The sequence below is a fragment of the Mesoplodon mirus genome (assembly GCF_964341445.2).
Source record: "Mesoplodon mirus genome assembly, chromosome: 18".
Taxonomy (NCBI): domain Eukaryota; kingdom Metazoa; phylum Chordata; class Mammalia; order Artiodactyla; family Ziphiidae; genus Mesoplodon; species Mesoplodon mirus.
The window spans coordinates 43,863,921-43,887,139 of record NC_138994.1 but is presented as its reverse complement, the minus strand read 5'-3'; the positions used below and the strand labels follow the sequence as shown (position 1 = coordinate 43,887,139).

Below are 23,219 nucleotides of genomic sequence, written 5' to 3'. Positions count from 1 at the left end.
ATGGCGTATGTTCTGCTCAGAATATGTTTGTCTGCAAGAAACACAAACCCACTCAACATACCTCGAATAAAAAGAAGCTTATTCAACCACACAGTGGTGTCTGGAGGCTGCAGAAACTCCTGGGCCTCCTGGGAACGGGGCCAAGAGTCTCTCTCTGGGGCCTTTCTCTTTCTCTTTCTGGACCAGGTCTTTCTGCTCCCACTTGGTTTGGGAATGCACAGAATCTCGGGGTGTCTTGACACCAGCACCAACTCTGTATGACTTTACATGTCCAAATACTCTGACTGGGAGTGCTTCAAACTCTTAGTTTATATTCTTGAGAGCAAAAAAGCGACTGGTTCAGCACAGTTCATGGGTTGGTTTGCCTGTGTCTGTTGTTCATTTCTGGCTCAGTCAGCTCCGGCCAGGAAAGGGGAGACGGTCGTGTGATACAAAATAACCAAGGTTTCCCTCTTTATTAGGAAATGAGTGTGGGCCTTCCAAAAGGATGTCTGTCTGGGCAAGCACCCCAGTATGTCTGTTTGAGGAGAAACTGTAGACATCAGTCTAGTTCTCCCCACATAGATAACCAGTACCTTTTTTTCTTCCTTTCTTTTCTCACCAGTAGCAATAATGGAAGGGAGGGGCAGCAGTGCCATAAGAAACAGGGCAAGTGCTGTAGGCGCTCAGAGTTGGGACCAGGTCATGGCCACCTGGGTTCAGGGGACTTTCACCTTTTCCATGTCATGGGGAGAACAGACTACGTGCCGTAGCTGATTGATCGCCTGCAGGACTTGCCAAAGGGTTGCTTGGGCCCAGGATATTGGACACAATATTCTTTTTCACTTCTTGCCATTGAGCTGAAATCCTTGATCCCATATTCCTGGGCCCAGTTCTTTTGAACATGACTTCCAATGACCTTCTTTCTGATGCTTTCCCAAATTTCCCTTTCTTGCACTTGAATATGTCTTTATTTCTCCTGGCAGCCTGAAGCTGCTGAAAGGCTACAGGCCAGGGGTTAAACAATGTTCTTCTCAAATCTTGCCTACTTACATGGCTAGCTGTGCAGTTTGGGACAAATTATTTAAAACAGGGAAGACTTTATTTTGCTTCTGTGCCGTGTGGAACTATTGAGGTGTAGAGCAGGAATACGTTATCTTCAGTAGAACTCCCAAAAGTTTTTTCAAAGTGGTTTCTCATTTTGGGTTCCCCCAGCAGTGGATGAGAGTTCTAGCTGCTTCACATCCTCACCAACATTTGGTATTGCTGGTCTTTTTAATTTTAACCATTCTAGTCGGTGTGTAATGGTATCTCGTTGTAGTTATAAACATCAGTGTTTTTAAGCCTTAAAAACTTGCTTTTAAGCCTTAGGTCATCCACCAATGAGATATGTGAATAGGAGCAAGATACCTAAACACTTGGAGATTCAATTTCCTCAACTACAAAGTAGGGGATACTCTTGCCCACCTCCAGAGGTTTTATGGATATTGAATGAGACAATGATTACACAGCAGAGGGTCTGGCTCATAAAAACCCTCAGTATTAAATAATAACTAGTGTGGTTATAGTTGTTATTATTATTGCTATTATTAATATCATTATTACTGCAATTGATATAACCCAAGTCAAGAAATCCCCTATTTGGTTAAGGTTGTCCTGCATATAAAGACATTATTGGTTGAAATTGTCAAATATATATATATATATATATATATATATATATATATATATATATATATATATAAATAAAAACATGCATATTTTTTAATGGTTTCACGTTCTCTAAGGCAGTTGGCATTGATTAAAGAAGAATTATGAGAGAAGAAACTCATTTAATCCATCAACAACTATCCAGTGGGTACAACCGATGTGCCCAGCACTATTCTAGATACGCGGCTTCCCTTCTTGTGGAAGGTAAGCTCTGCGTTTAAGAAGAGGAATAGACAATAAACAGTAACCAAAGAGGTGAACAAGATAGTTTTACGTAAGGCTCCATGGATATGATGAAAGTTAAATGATATGATAGAGAATGTCAGGGAGCCTACGGTAGATGGGGTGATTAGAGACGGTCTCTCCCAGGAGGTAACATTTGCAATCAGACCTGAATGATTAAGAAGGATCTGGGCTCGCACAGATCTGAGGCTTGGATATTCCAAGGTTGAGGGAACGGCAAGTGCAGGGCTGTAAGGCAGGCACGAGCTGGGCACATTGGAAGAACAGAAGATCCACTGTGGCTGTAGTGGGATGGGGAGGGGGAAGCTGGCAGGGCCATGGCATGCAGGGTCTTGCAGAGTGTTTTCCATTTTTATTAAGTGTATTATGAAGCCGTGCAAGGTATTTAGAAGAAGCATAGTGGGATCCGACGTGTCTTTTTAGGAGATTACTTTTAAGTGTGCTCTGTAGAGAATAGATGGCTGTGGGTAGAGAGGTAAGTCGGAAGGCTGGTCCTACTGTCGTAGGAGGTCAGATGAGAGGTAGCGGTGGCTTTGAACCAGTAGGCGGCGGGAGAGATGGAGAGCAGTGGCGGGGTATCAGATGCGTTTTGCAGATGGTCCTCAGAGAGCTCGCTGATGATGGGAGGATGAGATAAAGAGAGGAATCAAGGCTCTAGGACTGGGTAGGTAGGTGATGGTGAGGAAGAGTAGGTAGAAACGGTTTTGGGGGCCGTAGAAGTAAAGTGTTCTTCTGATCATTGTTGTGGGTTGAATTGTGTCCTTCAAAAAGATCTGCTGAAGTCTGAATCCTTGTGAACGTGACCTTATTTGGAAATAGGATTTTTGCAGATGTAAGCGAACGAAGATGAGGTCACAGTGAAGGAAGGGTGGACAACAGTGGCTGATGCTGCAAGAATAACTGAGTGGAGAGATGGACATATAAGCTGGACAGAAAGGAACCGAGAACAAAATGTGAGGGGAAGAAAGTGACTCTCAGCAACTCTTGACAAATTGTCTTTTGTGGGGCAGCAGAGAAACGGGGCAGCAACTGGATTGGGAGGCCTGGGGTCAAGGGAGAGCATTGTGTTTACAGTGGTGGCGTCTAGAGGAGTTTATTTGTATCTGAGCCTGTTGAGGAAGGGAGATGGGTGATTAGGAAGGAAGGGGTACTTTTAGGAGCTAAGTCCTTGAGAAGGTGAGAGGGGATGTATTTTTTTTTAATTAATTAATTTATTTTGGGCTGCATTGGGTCTTTGTTGCTGCGCACGGGCTTTCTCTAGTTGCGGCGAGCGGGGGCTGCTCATCGTTGAGGTGCATGGGCTTCTCATTGCGGTGGCTTCTCTTGTTGCGGAGCACGGGCTCTAGGTGCACGGGCTTCAGTAGTTGTGGCATGCGGGCTCAGTAGTTGTGGCTTGTGGGCTCAGCAGTTGTGTCTCACAGGATCTAGAGCACAGGCTCAGTAGTTGTGGCACACGGGCTTAGTTGCTCCGCGGCATGTGGGATCTTCAGTGGCATGTGGGACCAGGGCTCGAACCCGTGTCCCCTGCATTGGCAGGCGGATTATTAACCACTGCGCCACCAGCGAAGTCCGGAATGGATATTAACAAGGGTGTTTCACTCACTTTAGTAGCAAGGAAGACAGAGACAGAGGGTGGATGTCAATTTCCTATAAATGAGAGAGTGCCTTTCCTACTGCTCCAATTTCTTCGTGGAGTATGAGGCCAGGTCATCAGTTGAAGGCAATGGAGAACAGGAGGTGTCTGAGGTTCCAGGAGCCAGGAGAAACCAGAAAAGACATTGGAAAGTGAAAGAGCAAACATTCCAGGGAAGGAGAGAAGAATCACAAAGGAACCAGTGCAGGCTGGTGGGAGATGGAGTGGCTTCCTTTTGATGTGAGACGGTTTCCTCTCCCAGATCTTCGTGAGTCTGTCTTTTCCAGAGCACATCGGTGACAATTGCAGAGAGTACCCTAAACCACCAGGGGATAATGATATTACCAGCGTGAGCCTTGAGATTCTCCCCAAGATAGTGGGTAGCGGAGAGGCCTCCCTGGAGCTTTGAATAATTGTGAACCTAAGACTCTTTCTTTCCTTTCTCCCTGGAGTATTTTGAAATAGTATACTAGAGGAGGTTTGCCCCTCTAGTAATAATCATTGTTATAGTAACAATTTATTGAAGAAGTATAAAATGCTCTGTGCTTTATATGCATTCTTGCATCTAATTTCATATTCATCACATCCTCATGAGGCAGGCAGCATTCCCATTTTATGGATAAGAATAACTGAGGCTAAGGACGGGTAAATGGTTTGTCCAGAGCCACATGGCTGGTGTCAGAGCCAAGTTGATTTGTTGGAAGCCTGTGCTCTTACCTCCTGTCTATTACTGAGACATGTCTGGGTCATTTGAATATATATCTTCTCTCATGGATAACTTCTCAGATATATGTAATAGCCCACACATTAAGTTGTCTTCCCGTTGGGAGATAGTCAGAAAAAAATTATAGTCCCCCAAATTCTCCCCTCTCCAGTTGCTGCTTCTGCTCTCTCTCAGGCAGAAGGGTCTCTCTTGTGTGTTTTGGAAGAGATGGGGTCCCTTGAGTGGTGGCTAGAAGCATGGCTTTCCCAGAAGCATGATGGAATGAATGGAACCCCAAGAATATGTAGTGACGTAGGATTTAGGTTCTGTCCTAAATCACAGGTTAGTCATACTGGGACTCTGTATCATTATTGAACCTCTCTGAGACTGTTTACTCATCTGCAAAATGGAGATAATATTGTCTTCAAATATTTTCCTCTAGATAATAACAGGCATTCGTTGCCAGTGTCTCCATGTCAGGGCACCTGATAAAACTTTATAAGATGGTAGAGTTTTTCAACATCATTCCATTGAACCCCCCCCCCCCCACTAATTTGGACGCACTCAGAGGAAGCTCAGTGCTTTTTGCAGAGTAGGAGAAGAGGTCAAGGGTCAGAGGGGAAAGCAGCCCCCAGTCACCCCATGGCTAAGCCACTCCCTATAGATCTGCATTGCGATAACAAGAGAGGGTCTGAGTAATTCGCAGATTTCCTGATTGACCCCTGCGTCTACCCTAATCTCCTAAAAGGTTTGGGGCAGGGAAGGATTCTTCCCTCCCTGCATCCTTTGCCTCTTCTACCCAGGCCTTCTTCAGGCCTCCTCTTGGCCGGGGTCCTGCTCTCAATGAGACACAACTGAAATGGTGTCATAGGCAGAGATGGGAATTTGGTTAGATGCTGGGCATCTTTCCAAGAGGATTACAGCCAGCACATCTAAAGAGAAAATAAATGGCACACCGGGGTCCCCTGAAATAGAAATCAACCTCTGCACTCTTTCCTCCAGTACAGAGGAGGCCGCGGGCTGCGTGGGCACTGGGGAGAGCTCTGATCTGGGAAGATGCGGATTTTTGTCACGGCCAGCAGTGATCTTGGACTGTTCGTTCTCCCTTCCGAGCCCCAGTTTCCTCATCTGTAAGTCTTGAGGCTAGAAAAGGTGACCTTGAACGCTCCTTCTGTTGTAGCATTCTTTGATTCTATCCCAATGGCTGGAGGAGGAGGAGGGCTTCGTCTTTCTAAAATCCCTGAAGATTAATGCCACCACCAATAAGACTCTCCCTCATCCCCTTGGTAAATAATTAGCATGCACTAGAGATGTGGTTTTCAGACTTTTATTGTTGAGTCATGTAATGCTTCCTTTTAAAAAAAAAATCTTACCCCAAAGCATATGTAACATATAAGAGACCACAGCAGAGCCCCCTATTGCAGTGGATGAAGTTGACCTGGAGTTTGCCCTTGGCCACGGCTGGAGACCTCTACAGAGTACATATTGATGTTTTTGTTGGTCTGTTCGTTTGGTTTGGTTTCAGGCACAAAGTACCAGTTTTCTTAAATCCGAATTAACCAAACTGATGATTCAGAGGACATTAATTTGAAATGAAAGGGGTTCTTTTATGAATCACTTTCTGGAGGATTTGTTCTCTGGTGCAGGGGTTACCAAGCTGTATTCTGGGTTCTGCCCCTGCTCCACCTTGCTCGAAATCCTCATTCTTCTGTATCTGATGAGATTCCCCTACTTTCCTAGGGCACAACGATAATAGGATGAAAAGCACCAAATTGCAAGTCAAGATCGGGGGCGGGGTGGGCCAGTTTGCAAAACTGTCTCCCAGTGTGACCTTGACAACGCCTCTCCTCCCCCTCTCTGGGTTTACGTTTCCTCCTTTGTCAAATGAGAATATTGGGCAAGGTGGTTCCCATACTGGTCTGGCAATCTGGGATTGCTTCCCCGCACCCTCACAGCCGTGGACACCTGGCCTTCACCAGGTGGGCTGCACACCTGGCCCCCATCCCCAGGTCCCCCGGCTATGGAGTCAGCAGAGGGAAGACGCCAGAGGAGAGATCTTTGGGGTTGCCCAGAGTACTTGCCAACAGCTCTGCGGACTGCACAGACTCTGGAGGAAACAGTCCCCATGTGCCTGTATGAGCAAGCACTAGAGATGTCACATAACGCATTCCCAGCAGCTGCTCTCTAGAGATTTTTAAACTAGTCATTGTCAGTGCAATCTGCAATTCGACCTGGCCTGCCCCTAGTTTACTTCGGTAGAGCTAGCTCAGAGCTACTTTATTCTCTCAACCAAAGATGCCTGCGTGGAGGAATGCAGGCCTCCTGGCTCCCAGACCCAGATCCCTCGTGGAGCCATATGTGTGTGCTCTTGGGAGCCAGAAGGAACCCTAGGGTCTCCGGGGGGAGGAGCTCCCAGGCCAGATAGCAAAGCCCAAGCTCTCTGCAGCTCCTGCTCTTGACTCTCTCTGGCCTGAGCTCAGCTGAGGGCACACACAGAATAAGAAGACCCCAGGGAGTCCCCTGTATGGGAAAGAGGAAGGACCGTGGTCTCGCTGTGAATAGGAGCTCCCATTTATTGAGGCTTATTGGTGCGGAGTATTAGACAAAACGATTTATACACAGGATCTCATTTAATCCTTACCACCATCCCGCCAGGTGGGTATTAGAATCCGCGTTAGATAAATGCCGTGTCATTTACACAAGGAGAAGTGTCTCCTCTCACTTCCTGGCCCCTATACTTCTTTTTATAAAATGACAGTTATTAGAGGTTTTTTTTTTTTTCATAATAGGAAGTACAAAGAGAAAAACAAAGAATGGCCCATGATGCCACTCCCTTATCCCCAATAAACTCTGTCAACAGTACAAAAAGAAAAATAACACATATACGTGTTTAGGAAATTCACACAGTACAGGAAGTAATAAAACTCAAAGGTAAACACATCCCTTCCTTCCAGACCCTCTCCCCAAAGGAAAGATAGTTTCGGTATCTGGTTTGCAAGATATTTGCAGGAAAAAAACGTTTTGTGTAAACCAGTCTACCTGCAATGGGTATAGTATATAGTATATACTATATAGTATATAGTCTCTCTGTGTATATTATTTTCATTTTTACTTTACAGGAAAGGCATAATACTGAAACATTGCCCTACACTCTGCTTTTTTCCCCACTTTCTGTACCTTAGAGCTCTTCCCACATGGGCACTCACAGCCCTGCCTCATTCTGTTTTAACAGCTGTGTAGTATTCCATGGTTTGGACAGATTCCAGTTGACTTAGCCCCCCATTGACAGAAAGTATTGCAATCAAGGCTGCACTGTCTAGCCTGGTTCCTATCTTATGGAAAAACTTGAGAGCCTGTATGTAGGGAAAATTCCTAGTAGTTACATACTAGGTCAACGGCCTGTCCTTCAGAGAGGCACCACTAATTTATACTCCCACCAGGAGCAATGAGAAAGCCCATTCCCCTGGCACTGGGTCTCATCAGATGCTTCAGTTTTGCCAAATCGATTCATCTTTTGAAAAAGATAGCTCATGTTTTGATCTGCATTTTCTTAATTATGAGTTAAGGTTAATCACATTTTTATATCAACGTTGACTTAAAATTTTTTTTCTTTCTTTTTTTGGTGGGGCGGGGAGGGTAATTCCCTATTCATATTCCTTGTGCACTTTTTTCTAGTATATTATCATTATTGTTGTTGTTGGTTATTGTTATTGATATGATGGAGCTTTTTGTAAACAAAGGGAAACCCCTTTCTCACACGTTAAACCCCAGGGTTTTACATGTGTTTTTTTTTTTTTTTTTTTTCTTTTTGCGGTATGCGGGCCTCTCACTGTTGTGGCCTCTCCCGTTGCGGAGCACAGGCTCCGGATGCGCAGGCCCAGCGGCCATGGCTCACGGGCCCAGCCGCTCCGCGGCATATGGGATCCTCCCAGACCGGGGCACGAACCCGTATCCCCTGCATCAGCAGGCGGACTCTCAACCACTGCGCCACCAGGGAGGCCCTACATGTGTTTTGATGTTGGTCTGTGGCCTGTTTTCCCGTGAAGAAGGTCAACAGTGAAGTGGCTGCAGAGCAGGGCCCTGGCCAGCACCGTCGAGCTCCCTGCCAGCTTCCCAGAGACCAGCTCCCTATCTGTTCTGCGCGCATGCAATGCACTGCTGGCAGGCTCTAAAGATGGGGCACTGTTCCCCCTTTCGCGGAAGCTACTTCTGGTTTTATTTCATCACAATAATATATTTTTATTGCCCTATTTGCATACCAGATTTTCCAGGGCAACTCCAGTATCACTCAAATTTATTTAGGTCGATAAAGACAATTGGTTAAATGTTATGTACAATCTAATTTACCAATCTTTTCTTAATGAATTTTTGGATCTGTGTACTGTAAAGATTACAAATAAGTACATCCATGATTTTAGAAATTCTGTAGTTTTACTCCTTGCTTGACAGATTTCATCATTGGGCAGCTTTTTCTTCTCCCAGTGAGGACTTGAGGATATTTGAGTCTCTGAGTTCTTAAAAACTGGAAACTCTCTGTTTCCTTTATTGTTGGAGAATAATTTGGAAGTGAGTAAAATACTTGGGTAACCTTTCCATCTGTGTGTCTATCGATCATCTATTTAATCTATGTATTCATCCACCATCTATCAATGAATCTATCTATAGCTATCTTAGAAACAAAATAAAATAACTATTTAGGCGTCAGACATGTCCCCAGAAGTATCTGTCTTCCTAAAGTCAGTATTCATCATATCCATGAATTTCTTTGTACTTGTATAGTACTGCATTTGCACGTATTTAAACAATATAGTGGTGTGTTGCATGTTTTTAAACTCTGTGATGTCATCCTCTTTGCCTTCAGCTAGTTTAATGTGGTTCTCAACATAACTAAGAATCGTCCATGTTGATACTTACAACTCGGATTCATTTTATCTGCACCACTGTATAGGATTACATTGTCTGAATATACCGCGATTTATCCCTTTTCTCCTCGTAGGGAATACAGGGTTTTTTCCCAGTTTGTCTTTTTTAGAAACAATGTTGTCCATGAACATGCTTGTGTGTATCTCCCTATGCGCACGCGTGAGGATTTATCTCAGGCATAGACCTGAAGGTGAAATTGACGGTTCTGTGGTGCATCTGTTGTCAACTTTCATTAGCCGTCACCAAAGTTCCTTCCAAAGCAGTTGTACCAATTTGCACTCCCACCAGAAGTGTGCAAGAGTTCTTGTTTCTGCCTATCCGTGTCCAGAGTCCCAGGCATTTTCATTTTTGCCAGTCTACTGGGTGTGAAATGATATCTCATTATGGTTTTAATTTGAATTTCCCTGATGACCTGTGAGATGGAACACCACTTTATGTGTGTTGGCTCTTCTGGTTTTCACTTCTATGACTTGCTTATTCATCTCTTTTGCCTGTTCTTTCTCTTGGGTTGTTTTACTTTCTTATTAATTTGAAGTTATTTGTGTGTTCTTGATATTAATGTAAATGTATGTTTCTATCCGTTGACTTAGAGTTTCATGATTGCTTTTGATGTATCAGAGTTTAATTTTTTTCTGGTTTATTAATGAGCACGGACTTTATTTACATTACTGGTTGATATAGAAGTCTCAAATTGTTAAAGTTCGACAAAAAGAAGTATACTTTTGCTTTTAAAAGGTGCTTTTACCAGAAACAGATATAAACAAACAAACCAAACTCAGCAAAACAAGAAAAAACACTTCTTGGATTCTTTTTTTTTATTGAGGCATAATTGATATACAATATTATATTAGTATTTGACATTTATATACGTTGCAAAATGATCATCATAGTAAGCCTAGTTACCGTCTGTCACCGTGCAGACTTAATACAATATTATTGACTATATTCCCCTTGCTGAACTTTATACCCCCATGACTTATTTATAACCGAAGTTTGTACTTCTCCATCCCCTTCAGCCATTTTGTCTCTCCCCATCCCCTCCCCTCTACCGAAATAAAAGTCTCAGAATTCTTTAAAAGATCGCTTCACTTTCCGTAGATTTAGTGTTTTATGACGTTGGCTTGTGTTTTCCCCTTTTTTTCCTAAATGGCATTTCACCACCATATATATATATATATATATATATATATATATTTAGATATCTGTCCTTCAAATATATAGTCTGATATTTGACTCAAGACTAAAGTCTTCCACCTGCTCAAAAGAAAATCTATTAACTTTTAATTATTGTTTCCGAATTATCCCTTCTGTCTCTCTCCTGGGCATCTGATTTTAAATAGATAGTGACTTCTGGAGTTGTCCTCTCTGTCTTCCTTCCTCCCATCCTTCTCGTCTCTTCATTCTTCCCTACTGAGTACCCAGTGCATCTCTCTCATTGGAATTGTCTTCACCAACTTCTTCACTATCTACCCTGCTGTCCATATTTGCAACCCAGGCAAACTGTCCTGATCAGTTTGTTCCCCCACCCTCCTCCATGGCTGCTGATTGAATTTCACCGATGTGAAATTCTCTTAAATCTTATTGAGGTCACCATTCAGATATTACCTTGTTTTTTCCCTCCTGTTTCTTGCAGCAAATCTCTTTTATAGAGAAACTTTCTGTTTACTCAAGGTCGCTTTCTCATCAGTGCCACCAGCATCAGACAACCCAGCCCCAGACCTCTCTTTAGCTTTCATCTGCCTCCCACCTGGGGACCATTGTCCCCCAGTGCTATTCCTGTGGCTCCTGACTTCTGAAGGATGCTGATGGTGAGAGGGCAGGGGCAGGTGTGGAGGGAGCCACGTCATCCAGATGCTGCTTTGCAAGTTTGGTCCAGCAGGTGGGGGCAGGCACACTCTCTCTGCAACCTGAGACCACCCTTGTTCCTGATCGGGGGCTGTGTGTTTGTGATGTTGCCACGTGGGTGTGTATTCCTGCTACTTACGTGTGCTCACAGAGCTCCCGCTTACCTCTGCCTGGAGCCCTGCTGGATATAGGGCCATTTCTCTGGAACTGCAATTTGGGCAGAATTTGTACTCCTTTAGCCTCCTGCCTCAATGGCCAGCAGGAGGGCATGGACTTGGGGTCATAGCTGCAGAAAAGAGAAGGGGGCGGCTCTTGGTGTTATGGCTAAAGAATTCTGTGATACCCATTCATGCCATTCACATCATTGACCCTGGAACTCTGCACATCCCCAAGGCAAAGAAGGGGTATTGCCTCTCCTCACATCTGACCGCCCACTTGCATAGGGCTTCAATTTACCAACCATTCTCTTCACACTGCCCTTGAAGGAAGTGATTGTTCCTTTGGAGGGTACAGAGAACGTAAATCATTCTAGACCTTGACCTCTTCGCACTGGCCTGGATCTGGCTGAAGACTGACCTGCCCATAGTTCTCTGAAACACAGTGGTTCATAAAATCTGGTCCCTGGACTTGTGACCATCATCAGCGTCACCTGGGAACTCGTTAGAAACAAAAATTATCAGGCCTCACCTCCTACCCACTGAATCAGGAATTCCGGGGCTGGGGCTGGGCAATCTGTGCCGTCCAGGTGAGTCTGATGAACTCAAGTTTGAGGACCACGGCTCAAACAAAAGCCGAAACTGCCACCATGCCTTTTCCAGCTGTCCCGAGAGATGCTGTTGAAAAATATAAAGGCTCTCTGGAGACTCGGGTACCCAGTGACAGGTGTCTAGACTTGGTGTTTGTATTTACTTTTCATTTGAACTCAGTGTTTTCCAGACCTGTTGGACCATAGAATTCCTTATTCCTGTTATGTGCTCCTGGTCCTGCCTCATTCCCCTCAAAACCTCAGTACGTGAAACTCCACACGTCTGAGATCCAACATCTGTGAACTTGGGAATCATCACGCGGGCTTCTCCTGGCTTAGTGTTTCCCCGGGGTCGTGGCTAAAGCCTCAGAGAAGAATCACAACTACACTTGTTCAGACTGAGGGGTGAGCTGGCTAGGGAGAGGGTTGTAGAAAGAGTGTGAATTTAGAGGTGGGTAGACCTGGTCAGGATCCAGGGTCCACCACTGACTAGCTCCATGAACTTGGGAAAGTGACCTTTTTCCACAGGGCTCTTGTGAGGAGTAAACGAAGCCAGGTGCACAGGACGGGACTGACATGGGGTTTGCAGACAGAAGACCAGAATGCTAGCGATGGTTCAGTCATCTTCCGACTTGACACCCCTGGCCTCAGTTTTTCCATCAATAAAATGGGGGAATAATAATAGCTTACCACGTGGTAGTGATTAAAATTTTAAGGAAATAATATATATGAATGATCTTTGTAAACTGCATAATGCTACAGAATGTTCGGCTTCTATGTCAGATTAAACCGTGTTTTCAGAGGCTCTGTCCCTTTGTCTGGCACATAGTAGGTGATCAGGTGATTTAGTTGGCTTTCCGTCAAGCACAACCCCAAAGCAGTAGCGCAGTGCTTAACCCTGAGGGACCTTGTTCCAGCTGACAGATAAGAATGAGTTGAAGTAGCAAAGGCACTGTTTTATGTGCCATCTTTCTCAGGATTGATTTGTTTATCAAAAATTTTATTTATAAGGAGCACAAAAATAAACCAGCCCAAACTCTGCAGGATGTAACAGAGGTTCTGAATTAATGAGGTCCAAATTTATAAGGGTTCAGAATTGTTACTTCCTTTTCTTAACTCTTCTGTTGTCGGGAGGGACCGTGGTGGGGTGGAGGATGACCCGTCCACACGCCCCTTGTCCCTCTCTCCTTCATCCCCTGATGAAGTTGCATTTTTCCAGGACTAGAGTTGGATTTCTGGAGCTGTGACATGGCTTGGGATATGGGCAGAAGCCTCTTAGTTCAGCTCCAATAATTCTTTTCTATAAAATTCTGGGTTGTGACTACATTATTTTACAGCAAGGGAGTTCCTTGTGGAAAGCTGTATGCCCTGAGGAAGGAGGTATTTATTCCAGAGTGGAGGGCATGAGGGAAACAATGGCAAAATGCTCTTATATTTCTTCATGCACTAGGATCACGGTTCTCAGTGTTTGGTCCCTAGGCTGGGCAGCATCAGAATCACCAGGCTACTTGATAGAAGCGCAAAACCCTGAGCCCCATCCCAGATCTTCTGACTCAGAAACTCTGGGGGCGGGGCCCAGCAGGTTTGAACCTGCCCTTCTGGTTTTTCTGATGCACACTCAGGGTTGAGAACCTTTGATCTGGGAGAAGAAGGAAGGAACAGGACCAGCCAGACGTCACTCTTCAGAGGAAGGATGCTGGAGTCCGGAAGCTAAATAGTGGGTGGTGCCGGGCACCCACCAGGACCCCAGCAAATGTCCATTGCACCCACCTGAACAAACTGAAATTCAGTCCTTTATCCATTTACTCTAGGACAATGGTTCTTCTTCCCTGTGGCACATTAGAACCACCTAGAGACCTCGTTAAAAATACCCTGACCAACTGAACCAGAATCCCTGGAGTAGTGTCGGGACATCTGTATTTTTAAAAGCTTCCAGATGATTCTGACACGTGCCCATTTTTGAGATTTAATGCAGAGGGTGCCTTGCTAAGAAAAAATGTGATTTAGGTTGTCTCTACAGTTATCATAGATTTTTCTGTTGGAAATGTATTTTACCTATTTATATTATAAAAATTACATACTCATTATAGAAAAAAAACTTGGAAAATACAGAAAAGTTGAAAGGAGAGAAGCAGTAAGACTCATGTTCCAGCTATCTAAAGGTGGTAGTCAGTATCAGGTGTGTTTTCTTTCAATCTGTTTGTTTAATACAGATTGTTTGTATTTGTTTAATACTGGTTTGCATTTTTTTACAGTGCTGTGATCATACTTAATATAGCATTTCCTTCCACTTTTTAACTTAACATTACATCTTAGGTAGTCTGCACATTGTTATAATTGTAAGTACAGTTTTTAATATGCTCTTGTGGCAACATGACAAAAATACAGCTTTTCTCCATTTTCACATGTGCATAGTTCAAGATGGTGTTTGGAGAGGACTTCTTTTCTTTATAATGCCTATATTTCAAGCATATTGTGAAATCCAACTTTGAATATCAGAAACAGAATATTAACTCTTTCTCTTCTCTTTGTCTTCTCCCAGGGTCCTAATCTGTCCTCGGACTTTTCCTCACCCCAACCCCACAGGTAGATGGATAGATGAGGCTGGTGAGGGATAAAAATCTTACTACAGAAAGTCGAGAGAAGAAAACACATAAATATTTTCCCAGTGTTTTAGAGCCACCACCCTACCTGTCAGCCTCAGCGGATGTTGGATTTCTCCTAAGCCACAAGGCTATAATTCGTAGGATGAGGTGTGATTCATAAACATACACACACATAGAGCATTCTGATCAGACCCGCATTTCTATGCTTTGGAAAGAAAGAAACCAAAGGAATAAGACAAGAAAAAGAAAGAAGGAAGCTGGGACAAAGGAAAGGATGGTAGGACAGACAGACTGAAGTTCTGATGTGCTCAGTCAGAAATGCCAAAGTCAAGCCCTTTTTCCCACCTCTCCTTTTAACATAAGCTTCCCAGAACTTTCTTCTTTGTTGCACAGTTATATGTGCGTGTATGTGTATGTGTGTGTGTGTATATATATATACACACATAAACGTGTATTTAAAATGGTAACATATATAAAGTATGTAATACTTATATATTACATACTTCATATATATACTTTATATGTTTATAATATATATTATATATAAATTTATAAAATAATATATATATATATATATATTTTTTTTTTCCTTGATTGCTTCTACCTTCTGACCCAGCTGCTGATTTGCAGTTAAGTTCACCATCATTGTTGGGTGAGCTGGAGCAGCAATGTTTGTCTCCTTGTTGGTGTCATGGATGCGCCAGGTAATTCTGCCCCATCTTCTTGCAGGACATTATGGGAAGGATGCTTACCGAAGTGGAGGACCTGATCTCCATAACTTCATCTCATCTGGATTTGTCACGTTAGGAAGAGGACACACGAAGGGTACAGTGGAAACCATTTTTTACTAAAATACAGAGGTTGCCTAGGGAACCCCGATCTGAAATGTGAAGATGGTGTGGAGGCCAGAGGCTGGTCCAGGACAGGATAAGTGGGGTGGTTTCCATAGCTACTTATCCTGGTGACATGCGTGGCTTCTGACAGGAGTGACTGGGAGGTCACAGGTGTAACTCTAGAAGGCAATAATAGACTTCCAAGAGGTATGTGTCCTGCCCCGCCCACGGCGTGGAGCAGGACACAGACGCCAGTGGCTGCCTGTGGGAGGGGACCACAGGCAGCATGGTGGGAAACACTGCTGACGGGTGTGGCAGCATCTGCAAAGTGTTTGTTCTCCTCTTGGCTATTATTCCTTTCCATCTGAAAGCCACATTTTATAAACCGACGTCAACGTTCTGTACTGTGGGTCTCGAAGCCAGCGCGCATGTCGAGAGTTTTGGCGTCCTAAGTGTGTCTATGTAAACTCTCCATCGTGGGCATACAAAGGTAGAGGTTACACAGACCTTCAAGCCACAAGCTGAAAGTTAACGTGGCATTTCTGCTGAGCTGCTTTATGACCTAGCCGACAGCTTGCAGAGCATCTGTGCAGGGGGTGTGGCATCTTCGATTCTGTCTTTTGTTTAAACAGAGTTCTACTAGTGTTGTGAGCATTCTGTCATATCAAGAGTAACTGGATTCCTAACTCCTTTGATTACCTTCCTAACACCTGTGTACTGTTATAGACAACTGTGAATTCTGTTGTAGGGATGGTATATCCCTGTCTTCCTCTGAAATATGTGTTTGTTTTAAGTGTGAGTGAACAAGGAACTTTGCAATTGTTTCTTACACTCCACGCACCCAATTTTTAAATTCCCTATGTGATGTTTGTTCATCCTATAGAGAAAAAAAAATCTGTATCTGTGTATGTATTTTCTGTTGTGTCTCTCTGTGTCTAAATAAAGTTTATTGAGGATACAGGTGGCATTTGTGGCTACTAAGAGTTGCAGAATCAAATTGGGACCAGATGGCTTGGGAAGGGGAAATGGGCCTCACAGTTAACTGGTAAAAGACACAATCCTTGATGTACTCATATCAACTCAAGCCTGGGATATATGACCCCCGTGTCATCTGCTTTGTGATAATTATCTATCACTGTGAAAACAGTTACTCTAAAATGTAGCATTTTCAACCAGTAATAAACATTTCTTCTCTCACATAGTTTGTGTGGGTCAGGAATTTGGGAACAGCTGAGTTGGGTGCTTCTGGCTTGGGGGTCTCTCATGAGGTTACAGCCAAGGTGTCAGCAGGGGTTGCATCAGCTGAATCGGGCTTGACCGGAGCTGGAGGACTTGCTTCCAAGGTGGCGCACTTATATGGTGCTGGCTGTTGGCAGGAGGCCTCAGTTCCTCCCCATGCTATTCTCTCCAAGGTTACTTGAGTGTCCTCACAGCATGGTGGCTGGGCTTCCCCAAAATGGGTGATCCAAGAAAGGAAAAGACAGATGCCACAATGTCTTCTATGACCAAGGCCATGGGTTACACATCATCATTTTCACAATATTTTATTGGTTACATAAGTCAGCCCTATTCAGGATGGGGGACTACACAAGGGTGTGAATGTCGGGTGCCTAGGATCATTGAGGGCCACTTTGGAGCCTGGTTACCACACCCCCATGACCCACGGAGCAGCGCTACAAATCGGGATCTTTCCAACAGAACATGACCTTCTCAACTGCAGTGCTTTCTACCCTTACTTATTACTAAGGCTTCTCAACGGCAGTGGCTTCCCACCCTTACCCTGCCCCTTATAGCGGGTCCAACCTGAAACACCTAACAGTTCAATCAATAGAATTCTTTATATGTATATTATAAATGTTATGGCTTTGGGTACACACATTCATTCGAGAAATATTTCATGAGGCCTGGCATGCACTAAGCAATATTCAGAAGTAAAACAAAATAGAATCCAGCCTTGTGGAACTCATATTCCACTGGGGGAAGCAGACAAAAGAAACCCTTGATGCTAAGTGCAGGGAGAAAACCTAAAGCAGGTAAAGGGGGCGGGGAGCTACTGTTGTCAAGGAAGACCTCTCGGATGAGGGGATAATTGAACAGAGACTCGCATCCCAGGCAGGGGCATCAGGAAGGCCCTGAAGTAGGTTCTTGTAGATCAAGAAATAGGAAGGAAGCCCGTGAGTGAAGCAGGCTAGAAGGAGATGAGATCAGATGAGATCACCACAGGGGAGCCCGTGTATTTATGGGTGTGGCTGTGAGGCTGCTTTCAAATCAGCTAGACCTCCATCGGAGCACATACAGGTGATTCTCTATCCTTATCTGTCCTTCCAGGAGACTCTACCCCGCCCATGCGTGCGGCGGCTTTGCTGTGGCCTCTGCTTATTATTTCCCCATTTCATCTTGTTCTGTGGTCTCATCCAGCCCTCCTGTGTGTGCATGGCCTGTCCTCCTGGTCCATCACCCTTAGCAGACCCTCTTCTCCATTCCCTTCCACTCAAGAAGGCCTCTGAAACCTCCTCTTTCCGGGAATGTACCTTGCGTGTATTTTCCTATTTAGATGATAAGAGATTGGGGTGGGAGTGGGGATTTGGAAATGGGCATTCCCTTCCAATATCCAGACCCTTTATCCCTGCGCAGCCTGGATCTCTGGAAAAGGGCCAGGCTCTATCCTCACATCCTTCAGAGCAAACCAAGTTCAGCTCTGAATGGTACTTCTAAGTAAAGCAGCCCCAGGTAAATGCCCCATGGGAAGGGGACCACTCAGAGACATCTGACCTGGGGCTGTTCCCCATCATGTGTGTTTGATTCTCTTCCTTTTCTTATTTACTTTTGCTTCAACTCCAATTACTGCCTTTCCGGTCCCTCCCCCTTTATTCTTTTTTTTGTTCCTGCTTCTTATGTGTGCCTTAGGCCTTCTGGTGGCACCTGCCCACAGCATAGCCCCACTATGACTCTCAGAACTTGTGGGGTAGCTAACAGCTGTTTTAGAAGGTGATAGCATTGACCTACCGACCACGTCACTGAGTTGAACATGGCTTTCTATCAGACTCTGATTATCGGAGACCGAGCATGGCTGGTCTTTGTTCTGAATGGCACTGGGAACCTTCACTGGAAGCTGGGGTGCTCCCAGTCCTGTGCTCCGTTTTATGGGTCCCAGAGGCATCACAGAGAGATGTGCGCTCCAGCTCCAGTGGGGCTCCCCCAAGTTCAGACAGTGGGGTTGAGGATGCATATATGTCTGCCTGCTTTATAACAAGATTCACAGGTACAGGGATAATTAAATTCTTTGGATGAGGCCTAACTAAGTAGATATTCTTTTGTTAATGGGCTGGAGAAGGTGAGACATTAGAAGAAATAGAATTCTGACCCTAGGGGCTTCCTAACCACCAAGGCCCCCTGCTCCATCTCTTTCCTGTTGGGAGACCCCACATTTTAGCCTAGGGGGCCACACAGTCATTGGCCAGCCTCCTAGGTGGCATAGCACTGCCTTAGGCTTCCAGGTACCAGAATTTGTACTTATGCCCCTTTTCAGGACTTTCTAACTGAATGATGTGTTCTCACCTTTTCCTATAATTCTTACTTTTCCTTTTATTTTCTCCTTCTCCTAGGGAACTAATTCTGCATGTCTCCCTGCTCTGATTTCTTCTTTGACTTCCTGCTTGCTCATCCCTTCGGGTAAATGGGAGTCAAGTCTCAGGAAGATACTGATCAGAGTGGCCATGAGTTTAGACCAAGTTTCCCCTATAACTTTTCCCTCTGTTGATTAGACAAGAGCCCCCAGGCTCTCCCGCGGGAACCCAGGGCAGTCTTTAAGGGCGCAGAGGGTCTACTCAGGCTGCCATGATGAAAACCCAGGGATAAAGGCTTCTCTTTACCAAGCAGTTACTTTGTGCCGGCACTGTCTTATTTGCACCTTTACAGTAACCCCGCGGGAGAGCTCTTGTCCCCATTTTCACTGGTGAAAAACTGAAGCTGGAGCAGTTGAGTGGCCTGCCCAGGTCAACTCCGACAGTTAGCACTGTTTCATCCCATCCAGACCTGCTTCCAGAGTAGGTACTCAAGCCCCACACATCCTGTCTCGTGAAGACAGAAGGGCCAAGGTGGGCCGGGCGGTGGGTCAGTGGGACCCACATGTCATGAGCACTCAGTGCCTGATGGCTGTTTTATTAGAGGACACACTTTACAAGACAGGAAGTCACAAAAAGAAGATGGGCTGGAAACTAGCACCACCTTGTAAATCAACTATACTTCAATGAAAAAAAAAAAAGAGATCAGGAGTCAGAGAATTTACACCAGATGAGCAGGGTCTGTCCTTCCAGAAAGGAATCTCAGTCTCCTCAGATAGTTATTGAGGGTCTGTCTCAACGAACACACCTACGGACACCCTCTGCTGTCCAGGTGGTTTGGTTAAAAATCTCAGACAGGCTGGCTGTTTTTTTTGTTTTTTTTTGCGGTACGCGGGCCTCTCTCTGTTGTGGCCTCTCCCATTGTGGAGCACAGGCTCCGGACGCGCGGGCTCAGCGGCCATGGCTCACGGGCCCAGCTGCTCTGCAGCATGTGGGATCCTCCTGGACCGGGGCACGAACCCGTGTCCCCTGCATCGGCAGGCGGACTCTCAACCACTGCGCCACCAGGGAAGCCCGGCTGGCTGTTTTTGAGTCTGGATGAAAAAGCCTGAAGACGCTTTCCAGAAACTCCCATGGGACCCACTGTCAATTCCCTTGATCTCCACCGGTGTAGCCCAGGCCACACCAGGCCCAAGTCCTTCCAGGTGGTGGTGTCAGCAAACGCATCTGATCTGTGCTGACCGGCACTGTTCCTCGGGTCCTTTCCACCCGTGTGTGTGTATGTGCGTGCGTGTGTGTAAGAGACAGAGAAATCCCTGAAGCCTTTGCTGTAAGGTAGGAGCCCCAAAGTGACTCCCGTTTGGAGGAGGTAGGCACTGCTGCCCACCTGGCCGTTCATCCCTCCATGTCAGCCTGCATGCTGAGCATCTGCTCTGTGCCACACACTCTTCTAGGCCCTGAGGATGCAGCAGACAGACTTTACATGCCAGAGAGAGATGACAGACATACTGAAAGAAAGAAGTAAATCTCTGAGGTATGTCAAAAAGGAGTCAAAAGCTATGGAGCAAAATGAGGCAGAGAATGAAGGAAGGAGTTGCAGTTTTTACAAAGAGCATCCAGAGGGCTTCAGAAAAAAACTGGCATTTGAGCAAAGGCTGAAGGAGGTGAAGGGTCAAGTCGCCTGGATTGGGGGGTGGGACGGTTTCCCAGGCCAAGGGAACAGCCACCCACTGTCCACCTGGCTGGCACAGGGACAGCCGTGAGGCTGGGGCAGATGGGGCCTGGGTGTGGGCAGTAGGGGACGAGGTCAGAGAGAGGCTGGGCCACCCAGGGCCTGGGGGTCACTTGAGGATCTCGTTGCCACTCTGGGCAGAACGAAAAACAAGATGCTTTTGTCCTGAGCTATTAGGAAGAGGGACGTCTGTGGGAGGGCCAGGGTTTCGGCAGAGGCTGGGGGTGAAGGGAATTCAATCTGACTTCATATTAAGTTTTAGATGCATCTTAATCACCCACGTGGAAATGTCAAGTTCAGGGGAGTTGTCCTGGCTGGGGGTGTAAACGGGGGAGTTTGCAGTACGTGAAGCCGGACGCTGAGTGAGATCAGCTAGCGGGTGAGCAGAGGCTCCGGAAGAAGAGATGAAGTTGGGGAGGTGAGGAGAGACCTGCAGAGGAGACTAGTCAGGAAGCAAGAAAACCAGGGCTGGGTGAAGTCTTGGAAATCAAGTGGGAAGAAAAGCCGTGTTTCTGGGAGAGAGCCGTCAGCTGTTATAAACTGTAGGCAGGTCAGGGGAGGTGAAGCCTGAGAAGTGACTGCGGTGTGACTTGTAACGTGGAGGTCATTGTGAGCTTGGCAGGGGCAGTTTGGGGGTGGTGGGGAAACTCATCCATCCGATGGATGCAAGAGGGAATGGATGACGTCTGGGATGTGCTTCTACATGATCAGGGCAAACTGAGTGATGGGAAGAGAAGGGTTCATCATGCTCGCCTCTCTGTTTGGGGAGATGTTTGAAATGTTCCATAATAAAAAGTTTAAAAAGATTGTTAAAATAAGGGGTGAAGAGGAATAGGAGACTGCAGGTACAGACAACTCTGTAGAGTTTTAAGGTGAAGAAGAAGGGAGAAAGAGGGCAGTAGCTGGAAGGCAGCGTGATATAAAGGGAGGTTTGTCTTTTTTAAGATGGGAGAAATCACAGTATATTTGATATTTGTATGCTGATAGGAAGGATCCAGTAAAGAATGGGAAATTGATTATGCAGGAGTGGGGGATGGTGTATTTCAGAAGTGACATCCTTGACAGGCGAGAGATTCCTTGATGGAATCTGTCACCTAGGGGGGGCTGGCCTTGTCTAAGGGTGAAACCCACCCAGAGTCGCAAGCAGGGTATTCGGCCACAGGTGCATGCAGGTGGGCATATGGGATCCCTGCTCAGTGATTCGGGAAGCAAGGTCATCCACTGTAAGCATTAGGGTGACCAACCATCCCAGTTTGCCCAGGACTGTTCCAGTTTTAGCCCAGGAAGGCCTGTGTCCTAAGAAACCCCCTCAGTCCTGGGCGAATGAGGTCAGTTTGTTACCTTAGTGAGGACGTGTGAGCAGGCCCAGCCTGTCTGGTTTCAGAGCATCTTCCACACCCATCTCTAGAGCCCAGAGAAGTGGAATGAGGATGCTGCTGCCTGGAGCTGGCACCTGCACAGCCTCAGAGGCCTTGGGACTCCCCTGAGTTGGAGATAAGGCCAGAGCACCAGAAGCTCCTGCCCTGTGGGGAGCATCCCAGACCCCACAGAAAGACCCTGGATGGATCGCTTCATTCTGTCTAGATGATGCTCCCTAGGGCTAGGCTGGAAGTAGCCATTCCTGCTGCCCAGCAGACTCCCCATGGGGTCTGAGACAGAAGATGGGTGGGGGGCATAAATGCTACGAAGGGGGTGCGGGCGTTGGAGCAGGTGCTGAGACCAAAGCTGGAAAAGTGACCATCCTGATACCAGTTTAGGGGTCTCAGCAAGGAGGCTGGCAGAGGTGGCACCCCAGCTGCTCAGCCCCCAAATCCAAGGAAGAGGAGGAGTGATGGTGGTCCAGAGGGAGGGGTTGGGCAGATGGCACCTGCTCCCTGAGAAGAGAACAAAGCTAGAGAGGGGTTCTAACACCCAGAAACGCACAAGTGTCCGCCAGTGTTGAGTTTGGGTAAAAGGTCTACCAGGAAGAAGGCACCAGAGCAGGGAAAGCAAGGACCAGAGCCTTTGGATCAGCGTGATGGGTGGGAGACAAAGCACAGGAGGTGTGAGCTTTTGGTGATGACCAAGGGATAACCGTGGGAGTGGGTGGCTGACTGAAGCCAGGAGGACAAGCAAAACTGAGTCAGGGACCTGCTTCGGCTCTTCTGCTTCCAGGTGGGTTCGTGGTTCCCCCAGCACTGTCCTTCTCAGCCATCTACTTCAGCCCTTGCCCGAGCCCCACTGCTGGTCTGAACCCCATGCACCCATGGGCCCGTGCTCACCCCTCCCTCCAGCGCATTTGTCTGGGCGCCAACATGGCCGCGTGTGATACAGGGTTTGAAATTAGATCTGCTCTTCTAGAAAAGACAGAACAGGTGCATGGGCCTCTATGGAACTGCAGGCTACCACCCCACACACCAGGATCTGAGCAAGAGCTTTCAGACCATCTTGTGGACTGTAACGAGGAGACCCCTGTGCTGTTTGGCTCCAGAAATCCAGCTTAGACGTTTTCACACTCTGGGGAGCCAGGGGAGCGAGTGGGCTTGACGACACCAAGGTGCTCAGAGGCTGGACTCCACGTAAACCGCAGTGCTCAGAAGGCGTCCGGTCTCCATGGCAGCAGTGAGCTGGGAAATATAGCAAGAGAGAGGGAAGGCTGGGCCTTGCTTGACTGAGATCAGCCTCAGAAGCCAGCACCACCTGGGAGCCTTCTTTCCTGCGCCTC

At 46.2% G+C, this 23,219-nt stretch overlaps 1 protein-coding gene across 4 annotated transcripts in view; it reads left to right on the top strand.

Annotated features, from left to right (window-relative positions):
• SHISA6 (shisa family member 6) overlaps nt 1-23,219 on the top strand; it is a gene marked incomplete at both ends in the record, with an annotated part of 244,373 nt that overhangs the window by 105,798 nt on the left and 115,356 nt on the right. For 2 of the 4 annotated variants that reach the window (XM_082605539.1, XM_082605538.1), the window contains one exon: nt 15,117-15,212. The exons of the other annotated variants lie outside the window; for them this stretch is intronic. In XM_082605539.1, the coding sequence (XP_082461665.1) occupies nt 15,117-15,212 (96 nt within the window). The remainder of the gene's footprint in view (nt 1-15,116; nt 15,213-23,219) is intronic. 4 annotated transcript variants of the gene reach the window in all.